Raw genomic sequence first — 20405 nt, 5'->3', positions numbered from 1 at the left:
CGCACACACACTCGCACACACACACACACACACACACTCACTCGCACACACACACTCGCACACACGCACACACGCGCACACACACACACTCACAAACGCACACACGCGCACACTCTCACACACGCACTCACTCACTCACTCACTCACAAAAGCACACACTCTCACACACCCAGGCTGTTAACCAGTTCAATCGCAGTTGTCTGTTGCCTGGGCAAACACTAATTTTACACTCATCTACAACTGCAAACACACCACAAACCTGCTGGGCTTTAAAAACATCCACATAAATTTATCAAGAAGGCAAAAGAGCAGGGAAGATAAATATTCTATGTTCTGTTTAAATATATAGTATATGTCTATATAGAGAGGGTGATCTTTAAATCTGCTAATAATGTGCTCACACTCAGGCCATCCGAGATTAGGATGAGTTTGTTTCTTCATCAGGTAGTATTTGTAATAATAACACATGTAGACACAGTCAGTGATCATGCATTGAAAGTAGTGATGCATTCGAAAATATTCGGCTAAAACAGCAAAAAAAAGAATTTTTGGTTTCAGCCGAAACGGGTTTTGAGGGCGTAACGTCACATTTACAGCCTGCAGAAACAGAAATATCTCGATAGTTAGCTAGAAAAACATGGTTTCTGCAGGTTTTATGAAGGTCAATTTAAGACTTTGAAGGGAGCATAATACATCAATACAGTCTATAAATGTAAATGTCTTGTATTAGCAATAGGGCTGTCAAAAATTCGAATTTCGAATTTTCATCGAATTAAAAAAAAACAAAAATCCACATACGAATGCAAAAACGTTGGGCAGCCTTATCAGTGGCGCACGAGATGCGATGACGATGTATGTGTCATTGACTGAATTTGAATGCTTTTGTTAGTTGAACCCACTAGATGCGGCGCTGCTACGTTGTTCATTCATATATTGCAGAAAACGAGAGCATCAGTGTGGAGAAGATGTTGTTTACGTCAAAACTGAAACCAAGCCGTTCACACAGAACGCATATTTATCACATTTTCTAGAGGGAGATCTATCAGCATTGCACTCGCGTCTCGCACAAGAGCGGCATGTTTAGAAAGCCATTTAAAATTAATGCAAGTTCAACTTTTAAAAAAACATGTCTCAAGACGTTATGGCGGTTTTCCCCCATCCCACTGCATCTCATGTTTTTAAATGAAGAAAGTTGCCTATTCTTTGTGATTGGTTTTTGGTACTTTGTATTGAACTATACATACATGCATGGTGCTGTTTTTTTTTCTAATTGTTTAAGCAGCTTTATTAATTATATATGGTTTATAAACATTATTTTAAACATTATGCACTTTTTTTCAAAGATAGTCGTGTTATTTTATTACGCTTTGAAGAAATGTGCATAATATTTTGCTCGATGCGCCCTCTTGTGGCCTCAGGAGAGAAGCCAAAAGCTTTTTTCCCCCCTAACTGAAATATAATTCGAATTTTGATTATATTTAAGTAGAAAATTCTAATTTAGTCATTTTGACAGCCCTAGATTAGCAACACTTAAAAGTTTGAAAATACAACTTCCAACAGATCACCATTACTTCTAAACTCATTTTACAAAAAATAAAAATACCTTTAGGCTTGACTAGCTCTGCTCCCAAAGCACTAGAAATGAAAATTAATTTTACCGTACCTTCTGATCACACTGCAAAAAAATCATGCTCGTCCTCAGTATTTCTGTCTTGTTTTCCAGTGCAAATGTCTAAAGATTCTAAAATCAAGATGCATTTACTGAAGCAGCAAAATGACAAAATAAGACGTCTTGTTTTTTCAGAAATTAATCAAAATAAAGTGAGTTTATGATTAAATCACAAACAAATATCTGGGCTCAGAAAAATCAACTTAATTCAAAGGGAAAACAAGTTTTCATTCCCCAGTGACAGACATGTGCTTTTGTTTGAACAAACAGGCCGAGTGCATTTGAATTGAACATGTGAGTTAAATTGTGTTCAGTTTTTTTTTTTAAGACTTCATTTTAATTACATTTACATCTCAAGTAAATGCATGGAAGTAATTGTCGATTTAAGGATGCTTAAATACTTGCATTGAAAAATTTAAATACTGATGAGGATATTAATTTCTTTATGAATTTAAGTCAGACTTTCTGCTCTGATTTAAGACCTTTTTAAAGACCCAGAGAAAACATGAAAAATAACTAGAGAAAGAAATTAGAGAAAAGCACTTTGATAAATATACTGTATGCACTATATTAGAGATGCATTATATTTTTACTTAACCTGTTAATTATTGCGTTATTTAAAGCTGCAGTCCGTAACTTTTGGCGCTCTAACGGTTAATAAACAGAACTGCGTGCGTCTTGCGGAAGAACATTGTAGCCGGTGCTACTTCTCTCTGTTTATGTCTCTGACGAATCACGCAGGTACTGGGCTCCTCCGCAGCGGCACCTACCCGAACCAGTCTAAAATAGTCCGAATATAAACACTTATTATAGGTGTACCGTAGTGATTCAGGACGAGCCAAAAACACGGTTTGGAAAATAGATTCATGGTGTACTCGCTTATTATATATATTTTGTAAATTTTGAACACAAAAAAGTTACGGACTGTAAGTGTAAGTTTTTAAATTTAAATGTTTCTATTTCAAACAACAATTTGAACTAGATAAAAAAGTTTGTCAAGAGAAACTTTAGGTTGGCTTGAGAAAGCCTAACCTGAAAGATTAAAGCAGTTGTAAAAGCCTGAAGTTTGAAAATTTAGATCGATTAGATCGATGTTGATAACATGTTTCTAGCATGATTAGCATTATTGGCCTGTTACTAGCATTTTGCTGGCATGATTAGCATGTTGCTAGCATGACTAGCAAGTGACTAGCATGATTAGCAAGTTACTAACATGTCACTAGCATGTTTCTAGCCTGGGGTGCGTTTCCCAAAAGCAACTATGGTCGCAAGTTCCATCGTTACCAATAGATTTCAATGGAACTAACTACCATAGTTAGCTAACGATGCTTTTGGGAAACGCACCCGATTAGCATGTTACTAGCATGTTACTAGCATATATTTGCATGCTACTAGCATGTTTCTACCATGATTAGCAAGTTACTAACATGTCGCTAGCATTTTGCTGGCCTGATTAGCATGTTGCTAGCATGATTAGCAGGTAACTAGCATGCTGCTAGCATGACTAGCAAGTGACTAGCATGTCGCTAGCATGATTAGCAAGTTACTAACATGTCACTAGCATGTTTCTAGCCTGGGGTGCGTTTCCCAAAAGCAGCTATGGTCGCAAGTTCCATCGTTACCAATAGATTTAAATGGAACTAACTACCATAGTTAGCTAACGATTCTTTTGGGAAACGCACCCGATTAGCATGTTACTAGCATATATTTGCATGCTACTAGCATGTTTCTACCATGATTAGCAAGTTACTAGCATGTCGCTAGCATTTTGCTGGCCTGATTAACATGTTGCTAGCATGATTAGCAGGTAACTAGCATGCTGCTAGCATGACTAGCAAGTGACTAGCATGTCGCTAGCATGATTAGCAAGTTACTAACATGTCACTAGCATGTTTCTAGCCTGGGGTGCGTTTCCCAAAAGCAACTATGGTCGCAAGTTCCGTCGTTACCAATAGATTTCAATGGAACTAACTACCATAGTTAGCTAACGATGCTTTTGGGAAATGTACCCGATTAGCATTTGTCACTAGCATTTTTCTAGCATGATTAGCATGTTACTAGCATGTTGTTAGCATGTTGCTAGCATGATTAGCAAGAAACTAGCATGTTGCTAGCATGATTAACAAGTTACTAGCATGTTGCTAGCATGATTAATATGTTACTAGCATGTTGCTAGCATGATTAGCATGTTGCTACTAGCATGTTGCTAGCATGATTAGCAAGTGACTAGTATGCTTCTACCATGATTATCAAGTTACAAATGTTTAATTGTTTATATTTCCAACAACAATTTGAATTAGAATAAATACATAATTTAAAAACATGCATAAAAACATGTTTGTGTACAACGATTGGAGTGTTGATTATTAATTACATTTGATTATTAAATAAATATCATTTTCAGCTTCTGTTTTCGGCTAAATTTAACTTTAATTTTGTTTTGTTTTTTTATAAAAAAAATTTTTTACTGCCACTAGCTGAGAGTTATTAAGTGTCCTGTGTATAACAAAATGATAATCTCTGCTCACCTCTATGGTGTAGGTCTGGTCGTGTGTGACGGTTTCTCCGCTCCGGAGGGTCTTTGAGAGGGAAAACACGGTGGTCTCCTCTCCCTCATTTCTCCCCTGCTCCTCTGCATCCGATTCCGGCTTCTTTTTCTTCTTCTTCTGCTTCTTCTGGCCATCGGATTGAGCTTTCCTCTGCCGGTACTCTGCAAGCTGGAGGAGACCAGACACAAACACACATATATGAGCGATAATAACGGCACATAGAGAAACGATAGCCCGTGAATGTGAAATAAATTAGTTCCAACCCACGGTAGAGCGGCACAGCCTGCTGAAGCTGATCCGAATCATGCCTGATTGTTGATCAACACCGTCAATCCCTCAACTCTGCTTTAACCGGATTAGCATTAAGACAGACATCCGTTTCATCAATATGCAACCGCATACAGTGACATCTATCAGTTTAGCATTCATTTGAACCATAAATCATCTTCAGGAAGGAACACGAGCTCTAGAGATCTTGAGAACATGAACATCTCGACCAAATGAACAGGATTTGCTGTCAGACACTTAAGTGTGTTGTCTGGATTACACTCACTGACCCAAATGCAGAAACGCCGTGTGAAGATCCTGTAGCGTCTGGAAGTGTAAATTAAACCTGACTATTAACCTTCTTAGCCCTCATGCTGTGTTCGGGTCACTTTGACCCCGGAGAGGATTTTCTTTTTCTTGTAAATGCTAGTTAATAGGGCTGGGTTTTGACACAAATTTCACAATTCGATTCGATTATCCTTCACAAGCTTGCGATTCGATTCAGTATCGATTATTTTGGATATACATCAGGTACAGAACATGGCAAATTTTCTCAAGGAAAAAAAAAATCTCTCAACTAATGCTGTAAAATGTACCTGAGAGTCAATAATGTGGAAGGTTGACATTTGCTGATTTGTATACAAACACTTGAAATATACTTGTAATATTAAAGTTATAATACGAACTTTAAAGGTCACATATTTTACACCTTTCTGGAGTTTTATTTTAGTTCTTGATGTCCTTAAGAATATATATTTGCGGTATAAGTACCCAAAACCATCTCAATATATTTTTACAGCTCCTCTCTCAGGAGATCTGCTGAGAACAGGTCGATTTTGGCCTGTCTAATTAATATTCATGAGCCTCTCTTCTGATTGGCCTGTTGTGTTCTCAGTGACGCACGGTCAGGCCAACCACAGGTAACTAGGGTCAGCGACGTCACAGCGCTAGCTGGAAGCAGCAAAACAAAGCGGAAACTGGAGGCGGCCCATTCAAACCAGTGCAGATTCGGCTACATAAGGAGCTTAAAATATCATCTTGTTGTGATGTTGGGTGCCAGAATCGACGTAATACAGCCTCAAATTAGAAATTTTATCGCATATCTGCTGCCTCTGCCAGACAAAAAACCGACGACAGCTGTGGCTAAACGCGATAAAACAAGCAGACTGGACAGAAACGATCATCAAAATCTTTTAACACCTTCGGATGTTCATTCATGTTTATTTCGTGCTGTAACAGCTATACAGCTATGAATGATTTCACAGCGATCTGTCACTTCACATTAAACAGCACCAAAACAGCATTTAATATTTGAATATTGTAATAAAATGGACAGAATTTGAAATCTGAGACTTTGTTTCATATCAAAAGTAACAAATCACAAAAGCTTATTGTGATTTATTGGATGGGAGGCGCTACAATGTTGCATTCATTATCTGACAGGCTCGACTAATCGATTCTCAGGATTTATGAATCAATATCATTTCATAAAAATGAGAATCGATTAAAATCGTGAAATCAATAAATTTTACCCAGCACTACTAGTTAATGTTATTGCATTAGACTAAAACTTACTGACTTTAATCACACAGGCTACAACAACTTCGAAAAAATATTTTGGGATTTTTTTTTCTTGGTCAGAAATGTTCGGCCTACAAAAGAAAATTGCTTATGAATTTCTCATTATGCTATATACTATGTTATAATAATATGCATTATTGCACATTTCTTAATATTAAGCTTAAAATGTGTTTTAATGTCACTATTGAGGAGGACTGTATGATCTTTCAATAATATCGGTCTTTAAATGCAAGATACTTAAAGTGTACATGCAATAGTTCCACTTTAGCACAATCAAATATACTTCAGTATATCTTTAGTTGGACTTCCGCACAATTAAAGTGCATTAAGTACAAAATTAATCGTTCCAATTTAGCTGACTAAGTATACCACATTAGTATACCAAAAGTACAATTGCAGGGTATTTTTATTAAGTACATAAATATGTAAATGTATTTGCAGTATGCTTAGCATGAAATAAATTGTAAATTTTGCAGTATGCTTAGCATGAAATAAATGTATTTCAAATACATTTTAATATATTTATTTTTCACTAGGGATAGGCCTTATTGATTTGAGCTCATGCACCTCAGTTTTTGAGTGAAAAAGCATTATTTGTGGATAATTTTGGCTCATAAATTGAGGAGCACAAGTTCAGATCAATGAGGGCTAAGATCAATCAGATCCAAAAAGAAATACAAAACTTGTGCTACTTGGAAAAAAAAACAAGTTGACAAAAAGATTGAATGCAAGATTTGGTAATAATATAGTATAACGAGAGATTTATGAGCTATTCAAATTTTAAAAACCTTTTAACCAGGAAAGAAATTGCCACCTGTCTGTTGACACACACACACTCACACACACACACACACACACACACACACACTCACTCACACACACTCACAGACTCTCACTCACAGACTCGCACACTCTCGCACACAGACACTCACTCACATACTCTCACTCACAGACTCTCACACACAGACTCTCACACACAGACTCTCACTCACAGACTCTCACTCACAGACTCTCACACACAGACTCTCACACACAGACTCTCACACACAGACTCTCACACACACACAGACTCTCACAGACTCTCACACACAGACTCTCACACACAGACACTCACACACAGACACTCACACACGCAGACTCTCACACACGCAGACTCTCACACACGCAGACACAGACTCTCACTCACAGACTCTCACTCACAGACTCTCACTCACAGACTCTCACTCACAGACTCTCACTCACAGACTCTCACTCACAGACTCTCACTCACAGACTCTCACTCACAGACTCTCACTCACAGACTCTCACTCACAGACTCTCACTCACAGACTCTCACTCACAGACTCTCACTCACAGACTCTCACTCACAGACTCTCACTCACAGACTCTCACTCACAGACTCTCACTCACAGACTCTCACTCACAGACTCTCACTCACAGACTCTCACTCACAGACTCTCACTCACAGACTCTCACTCACAGACTCTCACTCACAGACTCTCACTCACAGACTCTCACTCACAGACTCTCACTCACAGACTCTCACTCACAGACTCTCACTCACAGACTCTCACTCACAGACTCTCACTCACAGACTCGCACACTCTCGCACACAGACACTCACTCACATACTCTCACTCACAGACTCTCACACACAGACTCTCACACACAGACTCTCACTCACAGACTCTCACTCACAGACTCGCACACTCTCGCACACAGACACTCACTCACATACTCTCACTCACAGACTCTCACACACAGACTCTCACACACAGACTCTCACTCACAGACTCTCACTCACAGACTCTCACTCACAGACTCTCACACACAGACTCTCACACACAGACTCTCACACACAGACTCTCACACACAGACTCTCACACACAGACTCTCACACACAGACTCTCACACACAGACTCTCACACACAGACTCTCACACACAGACTCTCACACACAGACACTCACACACAGACACTCACACACGCAGACTCTCACACACGCAGACTCTCACACACGCAGACTCTCACACACGCAGACTCTCACACACGCAGACTCTCACACACGCAGACTCTCACACACGCAGACTCTCACACACGCAGACTCTCACACACGCAGACTCTCACACGCAGACTCTCACACGCAGACTCTCACACGCAGACTCTCACACGCAGACTCTCACACGCAGACTCTCACACGCAGACTCTCACACGCAGACTCTCACACGCAGACTCTCACACGCAGACTCTCACACGCAGACTCTCACACGCAGACTCTCACACGCAGACTCTCACACGCAGACTCTCACACGCAGACTCTCACACGCAGACTCACACGCACGCAGACTCACACGCACGCAGACTCACACGCACGCAGACTCACACGCAGACTCACACACACTCAGACTCTCACAGACTCACAGACTCTCACACACACTCTCACACACACACTCACTCACTCACACACTCACTCACACACACACCTGTTGAATGAGAGCAGCACTTTATCACTAATGCCCCAATATTTCCATCAGACTCCAAACCACATGAGTTTACAGCGAGTTTTTTTTTTATCATGTAAAAAGAAAAAGGATGTGAAATACCACATGAATCTGCCTTAGAACGAATTGCAAAATGAAATATATACCTCAAATAAACTGCAGCAGACAAAAAGCTAATTTGCATAAAGCAAATCAATGTTAAAATAAAAATATCAATCATGAAAATAAATACTGTACATCAAAATGAAGCAATCAAAAACCATAAGTATAATGAAAGTGTAAACTGCTTGAAATGTAAATTTATGCAAAATGAAAAGTGACCTGAAATACATTTCACTGTACTTCGTTTTATTATAAACAAATGTAGATTTTCATTGTACTTTTATTTATTTATTTATTGTGCTTTTATTTTACATTTATTGCAACAGGAATAAATATGAAATAAATATACATCACACTGCACTTTTATTTTATTATTTATTTATTGCAGCTGTAATAATTATGACATATTAAATAATTTCATTATATATCATTTTTTTATTTAGTCTCTTAAATCCATCCACAGAATGAAGAAAATAAAAGTCTGTCTTTAGTGTATAACAATTTCTTTGGCAGATACATATAATACATGTGCACTTGCATCAACATACTGAAATGCATGGACAACACATTAATTTCTATACATTAAATAAAAACCATTTTCCTCTCTATAACCGCTGAACATCAGCATCACTGTGACATTTCACCCAGAAACTCCCTCTCAAACGCTCAAGAACACGAGTGAGAAACACATTTCCCAGAAAACCTCTTAACGCCGGAGCTGAAATACAGCTGATTCGAAAAAGTCTCTTTTGCTGTTACCATGGCGACGGAGCAGGAATCCCGCATGCGGCTTTTACATTATTTATGCAAACAAGCAAAAAGAGCGTTCACACTGATGTACGTCCATTACACTAAACGAACACGAATGAGTAGAGAGGTGAGTGAGTGTCTAGGATACAGCAAAGACTCCTGGGAAAGATCCATCGGAGAAACAAAACAACTTCACAAAGAGCAGCGGCTGTAAAAACATCCAGAGAAGAACAATAACAACCAGACTCTGACACATGATGCAACACAGTCATTCACAGAGAGACCAAACTTCTTATGGCAATTATGATGATCGATGATGATATGGATATGGAAGCCTGTTTCCACTACTGAATTAAAAATTAAAACAAATTCTGACTTTTTTCACACAATTGACCCTTCGCAAAAACCCACCCTCCTTAGTTACTGTTGCTATGTCCGACAAGCCATGGAGCTCTCACGCTACACATCATGTTCTCACGCATAGGCCTGTCGCAATAATCAATATTGCTTATGTCCCCTTTTGCATAAATCAATGTTAGTATAAAAAATAGACCACCCTCTTGTATGTTTATAGGAAGAGATTCCCAAAGCTTTCAATTGACCCTTCGCAAAAACAGTAAAAAATACATCGCGAAGCAAAGAGTAAACTGACAATGTGCAGACAGTCAAGATAGAGCAAGTTACTTCTACAGTAGTATGTAACAAAGTCTCAGCTTTCAAATTTTGTCATATTTTAAGAAATTCAAACAATAAATACCGTTTTGTGGCTCTTTAATGTGTCGTGACAGATTGCTGTATTGCCTCAGTTCAAGCGGCACGTGAACCGCTCGTCTTTCCATAATTACTTAAAGCGCAACATGAACATGAATGAACATCAGAACGCATTTTATTTCAACCGTGGAAAGATGTCAATACACACAACTTTTCAAGTTTAAGTCCACCTAAGTTAATCTTCTCTCCTATCTGATTTGTTTGTCAGACAAAATGGCGAATTCGGCGTTATGATTGGTCAGATCGCCTGTCAATCAAGCTCTTTGCGAACGGTCAATTTTGACCTTTTTCTCGCAAATGTAAGTTTATATTTTATTTTAAAAAATTATATATAAAAAAAAACTAACACTTGCTTTCTAATCTTTTTCTATTCCATCTGTTTTCTTTTTATTTATTATATTATTTAAAAAAACCTTGATACGTGTACTGTGTTAAGCTAACTGAGACTTGTTATAGCACTTGTATATCATTGCTCTTTTGTTGATTTTGATTGCTTCTATTGTCCTCATTTGTTAGTTGCTTTGGATAAAAAGCGTCTGCTAAATGACTAAATGTAAATATATTTAACAATTCTGATTTTTTTTCTCACAATTCTGAATTTTATCTCGCAATTTTAAGTAGTGGTCGACCGATATGGGTTTTTTGACAGCCGATGCCGATATCTTGGAAAGCAGGGTGGCCGATGGCCGATATAAAGCCGATATAATTTTATTTATGTTAATTAATATTTAAGAAATGAAATTGGATTAAAAATAATTGTGTAAAATAAACATACCTATACTTTATAAGACATAGCATTTTTCACAAATAAATATTTAATAAAAATCTAATTGAAAAGGAAGTAAACACTGTAACCAACAGGGCACTCAGTAATCTGGGAAGTTTGTGTGCATTGGGAATCATATTTTTTTCAAATAAAGCCAAGGTAACACTCATTTTACATACAGCACACAGTGAAAATGACATGAATATGAAAGTGGGCAAATGCATAAAGCGCTGCATAATTTGAATTCACGAGTTTATCGACCGCGCGTCTCCAGTCAAGCAGAACTCTCCTGTCCGCATTCAATTCTCTCCGTGCTCACATATTATATTTTAATTTAGCCAAATTCTCAATAAAATTGTTTTAATTTATATATATTTTACTGTTTCTGTTGTCAGACAGTGGGATAAATATGAAATAGTGACTGAAATGCAGCCCTTTAGGACTACACCGCTCTCCCTTACAAGATGTTAATCTGCACAAAAATCCCGATTTATAATTGAGCCGTCGTCTGATGAAATTAAATACACATAAGATAAGACTAGACAAAGACAATTCCTGTGCTGTGATTTCGGCTATATTTGCATGTAAAATCAGAGAAGCAAGCAACATAATCTATTTTAACCGAAAGCATTGCTTTAGATTAGATTTAACGCAGATAAAGAGAGAGAGAGAGAGAGAGAGAGAGAGGTGTGCGCGCTGGGAAAGCAAGTCCTCGCGCTCGTGCGGCAGCACCAGCGAGTCACAGAGACTCACTAAGGTTTGTCCGAGAAGTCGCTAGATTTGTCGCTAGTCACTTTTTTGGAAAAAAGTCGCTGGGGGGGGTCTGAAAAGTCGCTAAATCTAGAGACAAAGTCGCTAAGTTGGCAACACTGCTCAGGCGCTGCTGTTCTCAGCGCCGTCAAAATAAAAGTCCCGCCTCGAACACATCAGCCAAACAGAAAAACTTATCGGCCGATGCCGATATTTGAAAAATGGCAAATATCGGCCGATATATCGGTCGACCACCAATTGTAAGATTATATTTCACAATTCTGACTTTTTTCTCGCAATTCAGATTTTTTTCTCGCAATTATATGGTTATATTTCACAATTCTGACCTTTTTCTCATAATCCTGACTTTTTTCTAGCAATTCTGATTTTTTTCTCGCTATTGTAAGTTCACATCTTACAATTCTGACTTTTTTTTCTCAAAAAGTTCTCACAATAGGGATATGCCAGTATCAAATTTTCATGTTGCGATTAATTGCTAATGCTTTTATCACGGTATACGGTATTGTCACGGTATTGAAATTTAGTTTAAAAAAGTGCTGTCATAATACAGTACCACGATAACAATATCGTGCATATTCATTACCGTGATATATCGCAGTACCGAATACTGGCATAAGTCTATCTCACAATTACATCTTTACATCTCACAAATCAGACTTTTTTCACACAATTCTGACTCTTTTCTCGCAATTACGAGTTTATATCTAACAAAGCTGACTTTTTTCTCGCAATTCTTAATTTCTCGCAATTGCAAGTTTATATATCACAATTTTGACTTTTTTCCTCAATTGCGAGTTTATATCTCACAAATCAAGACTTTTTTCTCACAAATGTGACTTTTTCCTCTCAATTACGAGTTTATTATCTCACAATTCCAACTTTTTTTTTTTTGCAATTCTGACTTTTTTCTCAGAATTGTGAGACAAACTCACAATTACGAGTTTTAAGGTTAAATTCTGAGGGGAAATCACGCAGTTCTGGCCCACGATAACAATATCGTGCATATTCATTACCGTGATATATCGCAGTACCGAATACTGGCATAAGTCTATCTCACAATTACATCTTTACATCTCACAAATCAGACTTTTTTCACACAATTCTGACTCTTTTCTCGCAATTACGAGTTTATATCTAACAAAGCTGACTTTTTTCTCGCAATTCTTAATTTCTCGCAATTGCAAGTTTATATATCACAATTTTGACTTTTTTCCTCAATTGCGAGTTTATATCTCACAAATCAAGACTTTTTTCTCACAAATGTGACTTTTTCCTCTCAATTACGAGTTTATTATCTCACAATTCCAACTTTTTTTTTTTTGCAATTCTGACTTTTTTTCTCAGAATTGTGAGACAAACTCACAATTACGAGTTTTAAGGTTAAATTCTGAGGGGAATTCACGCAGTTCTGAGAAAAAAAGTCAGAATTGCGATATGTAAACTCGCAATTTCGAGTCAAGTCAGAATTGTGAGATAAAGTCGTAATTACCTTTTTATATTTTTTATTCAGTGTTGGAAACAGGCTGCCATATATAAATCTATTGTTTTGCATGATTTAAAACAAAAATTGCAGTCAAGTCAGAATTGTGAGATAAAGTCGTAATTACCTTTTTATATTTTTTATTCAGTGTTGGCTCAAAGCAAATCTAATGCTGGCTGATACTCGTATGGTCACCAATATATCGGCCATTTCTATATTCTATAGAGTCCTAAAGTAAAATCTGAGAAAGCAATAGCAGGAGCCGGAACAGAAGCAATCGCACAGCTTGAAATTAAATTTAATTTGTTTTTCCCCACAAAGGCTGGCATTAATCTCTGGGTTATCTAATCAGCTCCCTGAGGTGAGCGTCCCCTGCTGACACCCGTTTGGCCTATTTGGAAAGACTGCGATCGCACTCGGTCAAATCTAGGTCTGCTGTTACTTTAGTGCAGAACGGCTCACTTCTGCTGCTGCTTTACTGTCCTCATGCCAACTGCATCCACAGAACAGCACGAAAACAAAAGAAGTACTTTTTTAAAAGAAATCAATGCTTTTCTTCATCAAGGACACATCAAATTGTTTACAAGTGACAGTAAAGACATTTATAATGTTACAAAATATTTCGGTTTCAAATAAATGCTGTTCTTTTGAACTTTCTATTCATCTGTGAATCCTGAAAAATAAAATGTATCACCGTTTCCACAAAAATATTGGGCAGCACAACTGTTTTCAACATTGATAATAATCAGAAATGTTTCTCGAGCAGCAAATCAGCATATTATAATGATTTCTGAAGGATCATGTGGCACTGAAGACTGGAGTAATGATGCTGAAAATACAGCTGCGCATCACAGAAATAAATTACAGTTTAACAGATATTCACATAGAAAATTGTAATAAAAACTGTAATAATATTTCACAATTTTACTGTATATTTGATCAAATAAATGCAGCCTTGGTGAGCATTTCTTTCAAAAACATTAACAAAATCATACCAACCCCAAATTTTGGAAAGGTAATTTAGACTACATTAAATGAAATGCCAATATATCATTCTAGAATAAACACTAGGGTTTTATCATACAAACCTAAGACACAAATCACCAACGCATCCTCCACGTGCCAAACAATCACTGAACAGGGTCACACAAACATTCGGTGAGCGTGCACTGCTGTTAATTAAGATCACGATGGCTGAGTGTGTAGGAGGCATTTAATTATGCAGCCCGCTTTAGTTTTATTGTAATATCTCTTGAGTGACACTGACAGTGTTTATTGGCCAAGCCAATTATCCCAGCAGACTATTGATCGGGATTAACAAAGGGTTTGTGTGCGCGTCTGAATACTCAAGGCCTGACCTCTTGTTAACCAGAGCTTTTAGTCTACAATCACAACACACACAAACACATAAATTAAGGTCCTCAGATCTGGTGAAGGCAGAAAACACTTTTCATTTTTCATCTGAGATTTGGAGCCAAATTACAGGAGGGTAAAATGACTTCAGAAAGATGGCAGCATCATTATGTTATTTTCACACAGAGATTGGTAGCTCTATTAGTAATATCTGTTGGCTTTAGCAATCTTTGTTGCATTATACGCCAATGGTGACAGTTCAAAAACGGGAAAAAGCACTTTTTGTGTTTTTTCCCCAAAGTTTGCATGCCTGTAACTCAAGAAGCATTAAAGGTCCCATATTGTCAAAACTGAAATTTCCTGGCTTTTTTCACGATAACTGAGGTCTAGGGGCTATTTAACTACCATATAAGTTTCAAAACAGTCAGTCCACAGTAAAATGCACACAGCCTGCATAAAGTAGCTGTGATTTTTCACGAACTGTTGTGACTTCCGTAAAAAGTTGGCGTCAGAACTACACCATCACCGCCTTCAGTCTCCACTTGTTCTCAGCAGAGCTCCTGAGAGAGGAGCTGTACAAATATATTGAGATGGTTTTTGGTACTTATACCGCAAATATATATTCTTAAGGACATCAAAACCTAAAATAAAACTCCAGAAAGGTGTAAAATACGTGACCTTTAAAGATATATTAATATCCTTTTACATGTTGGTTCTTAAAACTTTTCTTTCGGTATCTTCATTTTTAAGGCACTATATAGTGAGTCAAATGTGAGTCACTTTGCATTTAAATACTCTATTTAAAGAGGAATGTCTGTAGAACAACAACGTTGTCTTGTTTGCCTCTATCAAAGCAACTGCATTGAACATACCTGTCTGAGTGCCAAAAATATTATTTTTCCCAAGTCTGCATGCCTATAGCTCTACAAGCACTGAAAGTCAACTAATTTTACTAATGGACCTACCATTTTCTCAAGTAATTTTGTAATTTGGCTCCAAATCTCTGGCGAAAACAGTCATTTTGACCCCGTTTTACAAAATAGTGGATTACTCAGTAAATGTTAATCCATGGCATTTAATATTTTGGCTTTCTTCTTCATTTATGTATTTCTTTCAACAGAAAGAAAATCAAAACTTTTAGACTGTTAAGTTGGCATGGAATGCCCAATCTAGATAAATTCATTACCTTAAACTTTATTATTAATTCACAGCAGCAAAAACTGCTGCAACAACTTCAGCCTTGCATTTCTCGCCAAACGCTCTCCAACAACAACAACAAAAAAATATGCATGGATGAACACTTCATCCTGAAATACTGTATCATCCATCTTTTGAAATACTATTTTTTAGCATGCAATGATCTGCGATGCACCAATTCTAATCATGCATCCTATTCACTAATGCAGCGTCTGAAGCGCTCGCTAATGACACTGGCATGAAAACAGCACGCACTGACAGCTGCTCTGAACACCAACCGTTCGGTGCAGCAAAACAAACAGCAGATCTGAGCCGTCAGGACATGCGGAGGTGCTGAACACATGAGTAAGGGGTCATGGGTCATCCGCTGAGTCTTTCACTGCACTGAAATAGTTTAGAAATCAAGATCTTTTGAAAGCCTCCAGTCCACACATGCAAAATTCCCTTTATGTCTTGTGCATCATCACAGCGCTGTGCAACATACTACACTGCAGATGCTTTTATCCAAAGCAACTTGCATTGCATTTAAGATATGCATTTGATCAGTTCATGCATTGGAAATCGGACCCAGGAACTTGCCGTGCTTTATTGCTTTAATACAGGAATACTAACAACACAAGATCTGTGTTATGATGCTTCTGTTGTCCTTACTTCATTACCAACAACAACAACGAAAAAAAATGTTTTCACTTATAATGCCAAACATAACTGAAGCAATGTCAAACTAAGGAGTTTTGTATTGATAACTGAAGTAAACACAGAGATTGCCCACATGACTGAGCAATCACAGACTTTAGGCTTTAATATTTTACTGGACAAAGCACGCTATCAGTCAGCAGTGATTTATTTCTGCTCCAAAGCAGCACAATTCTAAGAAATTAGTTTTTCTGCTTTTGTTCGCATTCACTGCAAATGTTTATATAAGAAATTCTGAATCATCTCTTTCCTTCACAAACGTCTTTATTCAGCAGCTCCTGATATTTACAAAGTTATTGTGAATGTTTTTGTGGTACTAATCGACTAGTTCAGGTGTCAACATTCACCTGACAAAGTGTGAGAAAAATTCAAGTTGGATGTTTTAGCTCAAATAATTTCAGATGTAAACCTGGTCCCGGAAATGAGTGGTTATAGTGTTCAAAAAAGGCCCACGGGGGATTAATTTTCACAATAATGTGGCACCAAATTAAATATTAATGAGCAACAGAATGCTGTGAATAATTTTAAAGGAATAATTCAGCCAAAAATTTAAATTTCCTCAATATTTCCTCACCCTCAGGCCATCCAAGATGTAGATGAGTTTGTTTCTTCATCGGATTTGGAGAAATGTAGCATTGCAGACCAGAACACTTTTTCACTGGAGGAAGCGTTATTATGGATTATGGACTCAATGTATTTTAGTTAAAAACGTCTTAATGCTGGATTTGTTTCAGCTTTTGTCTTCTCCAGATGTTAACTGATGGACTGGAGTGCTGTGGATTACTTGTGGATTATTGTGATGTTTTTATCAGCTGTTTGGACTCTCATTCTGACGGCACCCATTCACTGCAGAGCATCCATTGCTGAGACACTGATGCAGTGCTACATTTCTACAAAACTGTGGCCTGAGGATGAGTAAATGCTTCATTTTTAGTTTTATTCAGTCATTCACCAAAGCAGACATTCACCGAATGTAAACAAACTCTAAATATCTCTCCGTCATAAAGCCTTGGGGTTGAAAGGGTGAGACAAACAGGTAGCTCTAAACGACATCTGCTCTATTTATAAAATAACACGGTTCTGTTTTCAGCACGCCCTGAAGAGGCCAGTGTGTTAAGAAACAAGAATGTGAAGTCATAGAGATCCACTAAACTACTGCTTGACCATTACATCCAACATAATCGCTAAAAAAAAGCAACATGGCCAATCTCAGATATAATGCAAATTGATTGATAAAAAGCAGCTGCTCCAGTGCATGTTGTGCCTAATAATAACACACTTTAGCTATCGTACTGTTTCATTAACATCATGAGTCGGTCTCTGTGCTCTCGACATGCTCCAGCAGGTTATAGTGACCTAAAGTCTGCAGAGAGATCTGTTCATCTGCAGAAATGTGAGGCATGGGAGAGATCCGGTGTAGCAACGGCTAGAAAATCCAGTCTCACAACCAGTTCTCAGACTGTCTTTACATTCATCCGCACTATACAACCTGCAACAGCAGTCAGATTGACAACGACACGGCCCTATCTGTTCATATATCAGGTGTATGCATATATTAATATGCAAGAGAGGCACTGCATGACAGAAAGCTCACGGAAAAAACTTAAACACTCAAAACAAACACCACACTGAAACTCATAAAGAGAGAGTTTTACTCTACGGTAAATGAGGTAAATGACAGCATTGAAATCAACATGCTGCAAAAGTCAGTAAAAACCAAGGTTAATTTCAGACGTGAACTATATTCTGAGGTAAATAACAGCTGTGAGGTAAAATACAGGCAAATATGAGGCAAATGTGACTTAAATCACAGATGTCAGTTATTTTCTTAGCTAAATGTGAGGTAAAATAAAGGTAAATATGTGACTTAACCACAGATCTATATAATTTCTATTATAGATATGTGGATTTAACTCACATTTGCCTCATATTTACCTACATTTACATTAGACAAAACTGAGATATCTGATTTAACTCACATTTGCCTCATATGTACCTACCTTTGCATCAGAAATAAACTGAGATATGTGATTTTATTTAACTCACGTTTGCCTTATATCTCAGTTATTTTCTGAGGTAAATGTGAGGTAAAAAGGTAAAAAGGAGGTTAAATGTGAGTTAAATCACAGATGTCAGTTAGGTAAATTACAGCAGTGAGGTAAAATTGAGGTAAATATGAGACAAATGTGAGTGAAGTTACAGATGTCAGTTACTTTCTGAGGTAAATGTGAGGTAAATGTGACTTAAATCACAGATGTCAGTTATTTTCTAAGCTAAATGTGAGGTAAAATAAAGGTAAATATGTGATTTAATCACAGATCTATATCATTTCTATTATAAGGCTGTGGATTTAACTCACATTTGCCTTATATCTCAGTTATTTTCTGAGGTAAATGTGAGGTAAAAAGGAGGTTAAATGTGAGTGAAGTGATAGATGTCAGTTACTTTTTGAGGTAAATGTGAGGTAAAATAAAGGTAAATATGTGATTTAACCACATATCTATATAATTTCTATTATAAGGCTGTGGATTTAACTCACATTTGCCTTATATCTCAGTTATTTTCTGAGGTAAATGTGAGGTAAAAAAGGTAAAAAGGAGGTTAAATGTGAGTGAAGTTATAGATGTCAGTTACTTTTTGAGGTAAATGTGAGGTAAAATAAAGGTAAATATGTGATTTAACCACAGATCTATATAATTTCTATTATAAGGCTGTGGATTTAACTCACATTTGCCTTATATCTCAGTTATTTTCTGAGGTAAAAAGGTAAAAAGGAGGTTAAATGTGAGTGAAGTCATAGATGTCAGTTACTTTCTGAGGTAAATATGAGTTAAAAATGTGAGGTAAATATGTGACAAATGTGAGTGAAGTCACAGATGTCAGTTGTTTTCTGAGGTAAATGACAGAACTGAGGTCAAATTAAAGGTAAACGAGGCAAATGTGAGTCACAGATGTCAGCGAGGTAAATGACAGCAGTGGGTTAAATCTCAGACGGGCGTTAAATTCTGAGGTAAACTACAGCAATGAGGTAAAGTCGAGGTAAATCTCAGGTGAGCATGGTATTCTGGGGTAAATGTCAGCAGACAGGTAAAGATGAGGAGGTAAAGATGAGGTAAATCTCACCTTGGCTTTGCCGGCCTGTAGTTTCTTCTGTCGCTCCTCGTCTTCCATCCTCTCCGCGGTTCCTGCGGCTTAAACACCGACACACACGCGTCATAAAAGCGCCACACGCACGCACACACGCCTAGCGCCAAACGCGTTGCGCTGACACGTGCGTCCGCTTCGGCTCGGACGGTAAATCTGTGGGATTTCCTCAGTGTTTTATTCGGGCTTTGCTGTCACCCTCGCCGCCATGTTTCTCCACGTAAACACACGAGACCCGCGGCGCGGTGACGTCACGGCGCACGCGCCTGCCTTAAAGCCCGACGCTGCAAATATCGCTGTGCAAACAATCTCAGTTACTGTTATATGTGCAAATATAAATAATTGATTATTCAATTTATTAGTTACATCAACATTTTTGTATGCTCTCGTCGTCCTGTATTTATGAGCCATATTATATTAAATTCCATTTTGCATAAATCGGCCCGATATGTATTGTTGTGATTTCAGATTTTATGCTCAAAAGTGGTCCGGTTGCACATAACTTATGAAATATATAACTACAGACACAGCAAAAGGTCTGTTAGTCTTTTAAACAGAGTAATCAGCTCTTTATCTGTATCCTATCCCAGATGTAAACATATGTCTGCAAGATGTCTGTTAAAGATCGCTTCATCTGGAAAATAACAAACATCTGTTAGTTTTGAATGTTCTCTGAATGTTAGACAAACGTTCAAAGAAAAGGTACGTATAACAAGGTACGCAGAAATGTATAAATAATATTTTTGTGGTAATGTTTTGAGAACGTTAAACATTACTGGAAGACACTTTGTTCATAACATTTTTTATGA

General features: G+C 37.5%; 1 protein-coding gene across 1 annotated transcript in view; it reads right to left on the bottom strand.

The window, feature by feature from the left end:
- akap9 (A kinase (PRKA) anchor protein 9) overlaps positions 1 to 19828 on the bottom strand; it is a 116749-nt gene extending 96921 nt beyond the window's left edge. The window contains exons 1-2 of the mRNA XM_016494065.1: positions 19576 to 19828; positions 4198 to 4386 (exon numbers count right to left, since the gene is read on the bottom strand). Of these exons, the coding sequence (XP_016349551.1) occupies positions 4198 to 4386; positions 19576 to 19623 (237 nt within the window). The 5' untranslated portion in view covers positions 19624 to 19828. The remainder of the gene's footprint in view (positions 1 to 4197; positions 4387 to 19575) is intronic.
- Positions 19829 to 20405: the final 577 nt, after the last annotated feature.

The sequence above is a fragment of the Sinocyclocheilus anshuiensis genome, unplaced genomic scaffold, assembly GCF_001515605.1.
Source record: "Sinocyclocheilus anshuiensis isolate Anshui unplaced genomic scaffold, SAMN03320099.WGS_v1.1 scaffold2100, whole genome shotgun sequence".
In the NCBI taxonomy this organism is placed as follows: Eukaryota; Metazoa; Chordata; class Actinopteri; order Cypriniformes; family Cyprinidae; genus Sinocyclocheilus; species Sinocyclocheilus anshuiensis.
The sequence above is the reverse complement of the archived record's forward strand: the minus strand, read 5'-3'. Positions and strand labels throughout refer to the sequence as shown.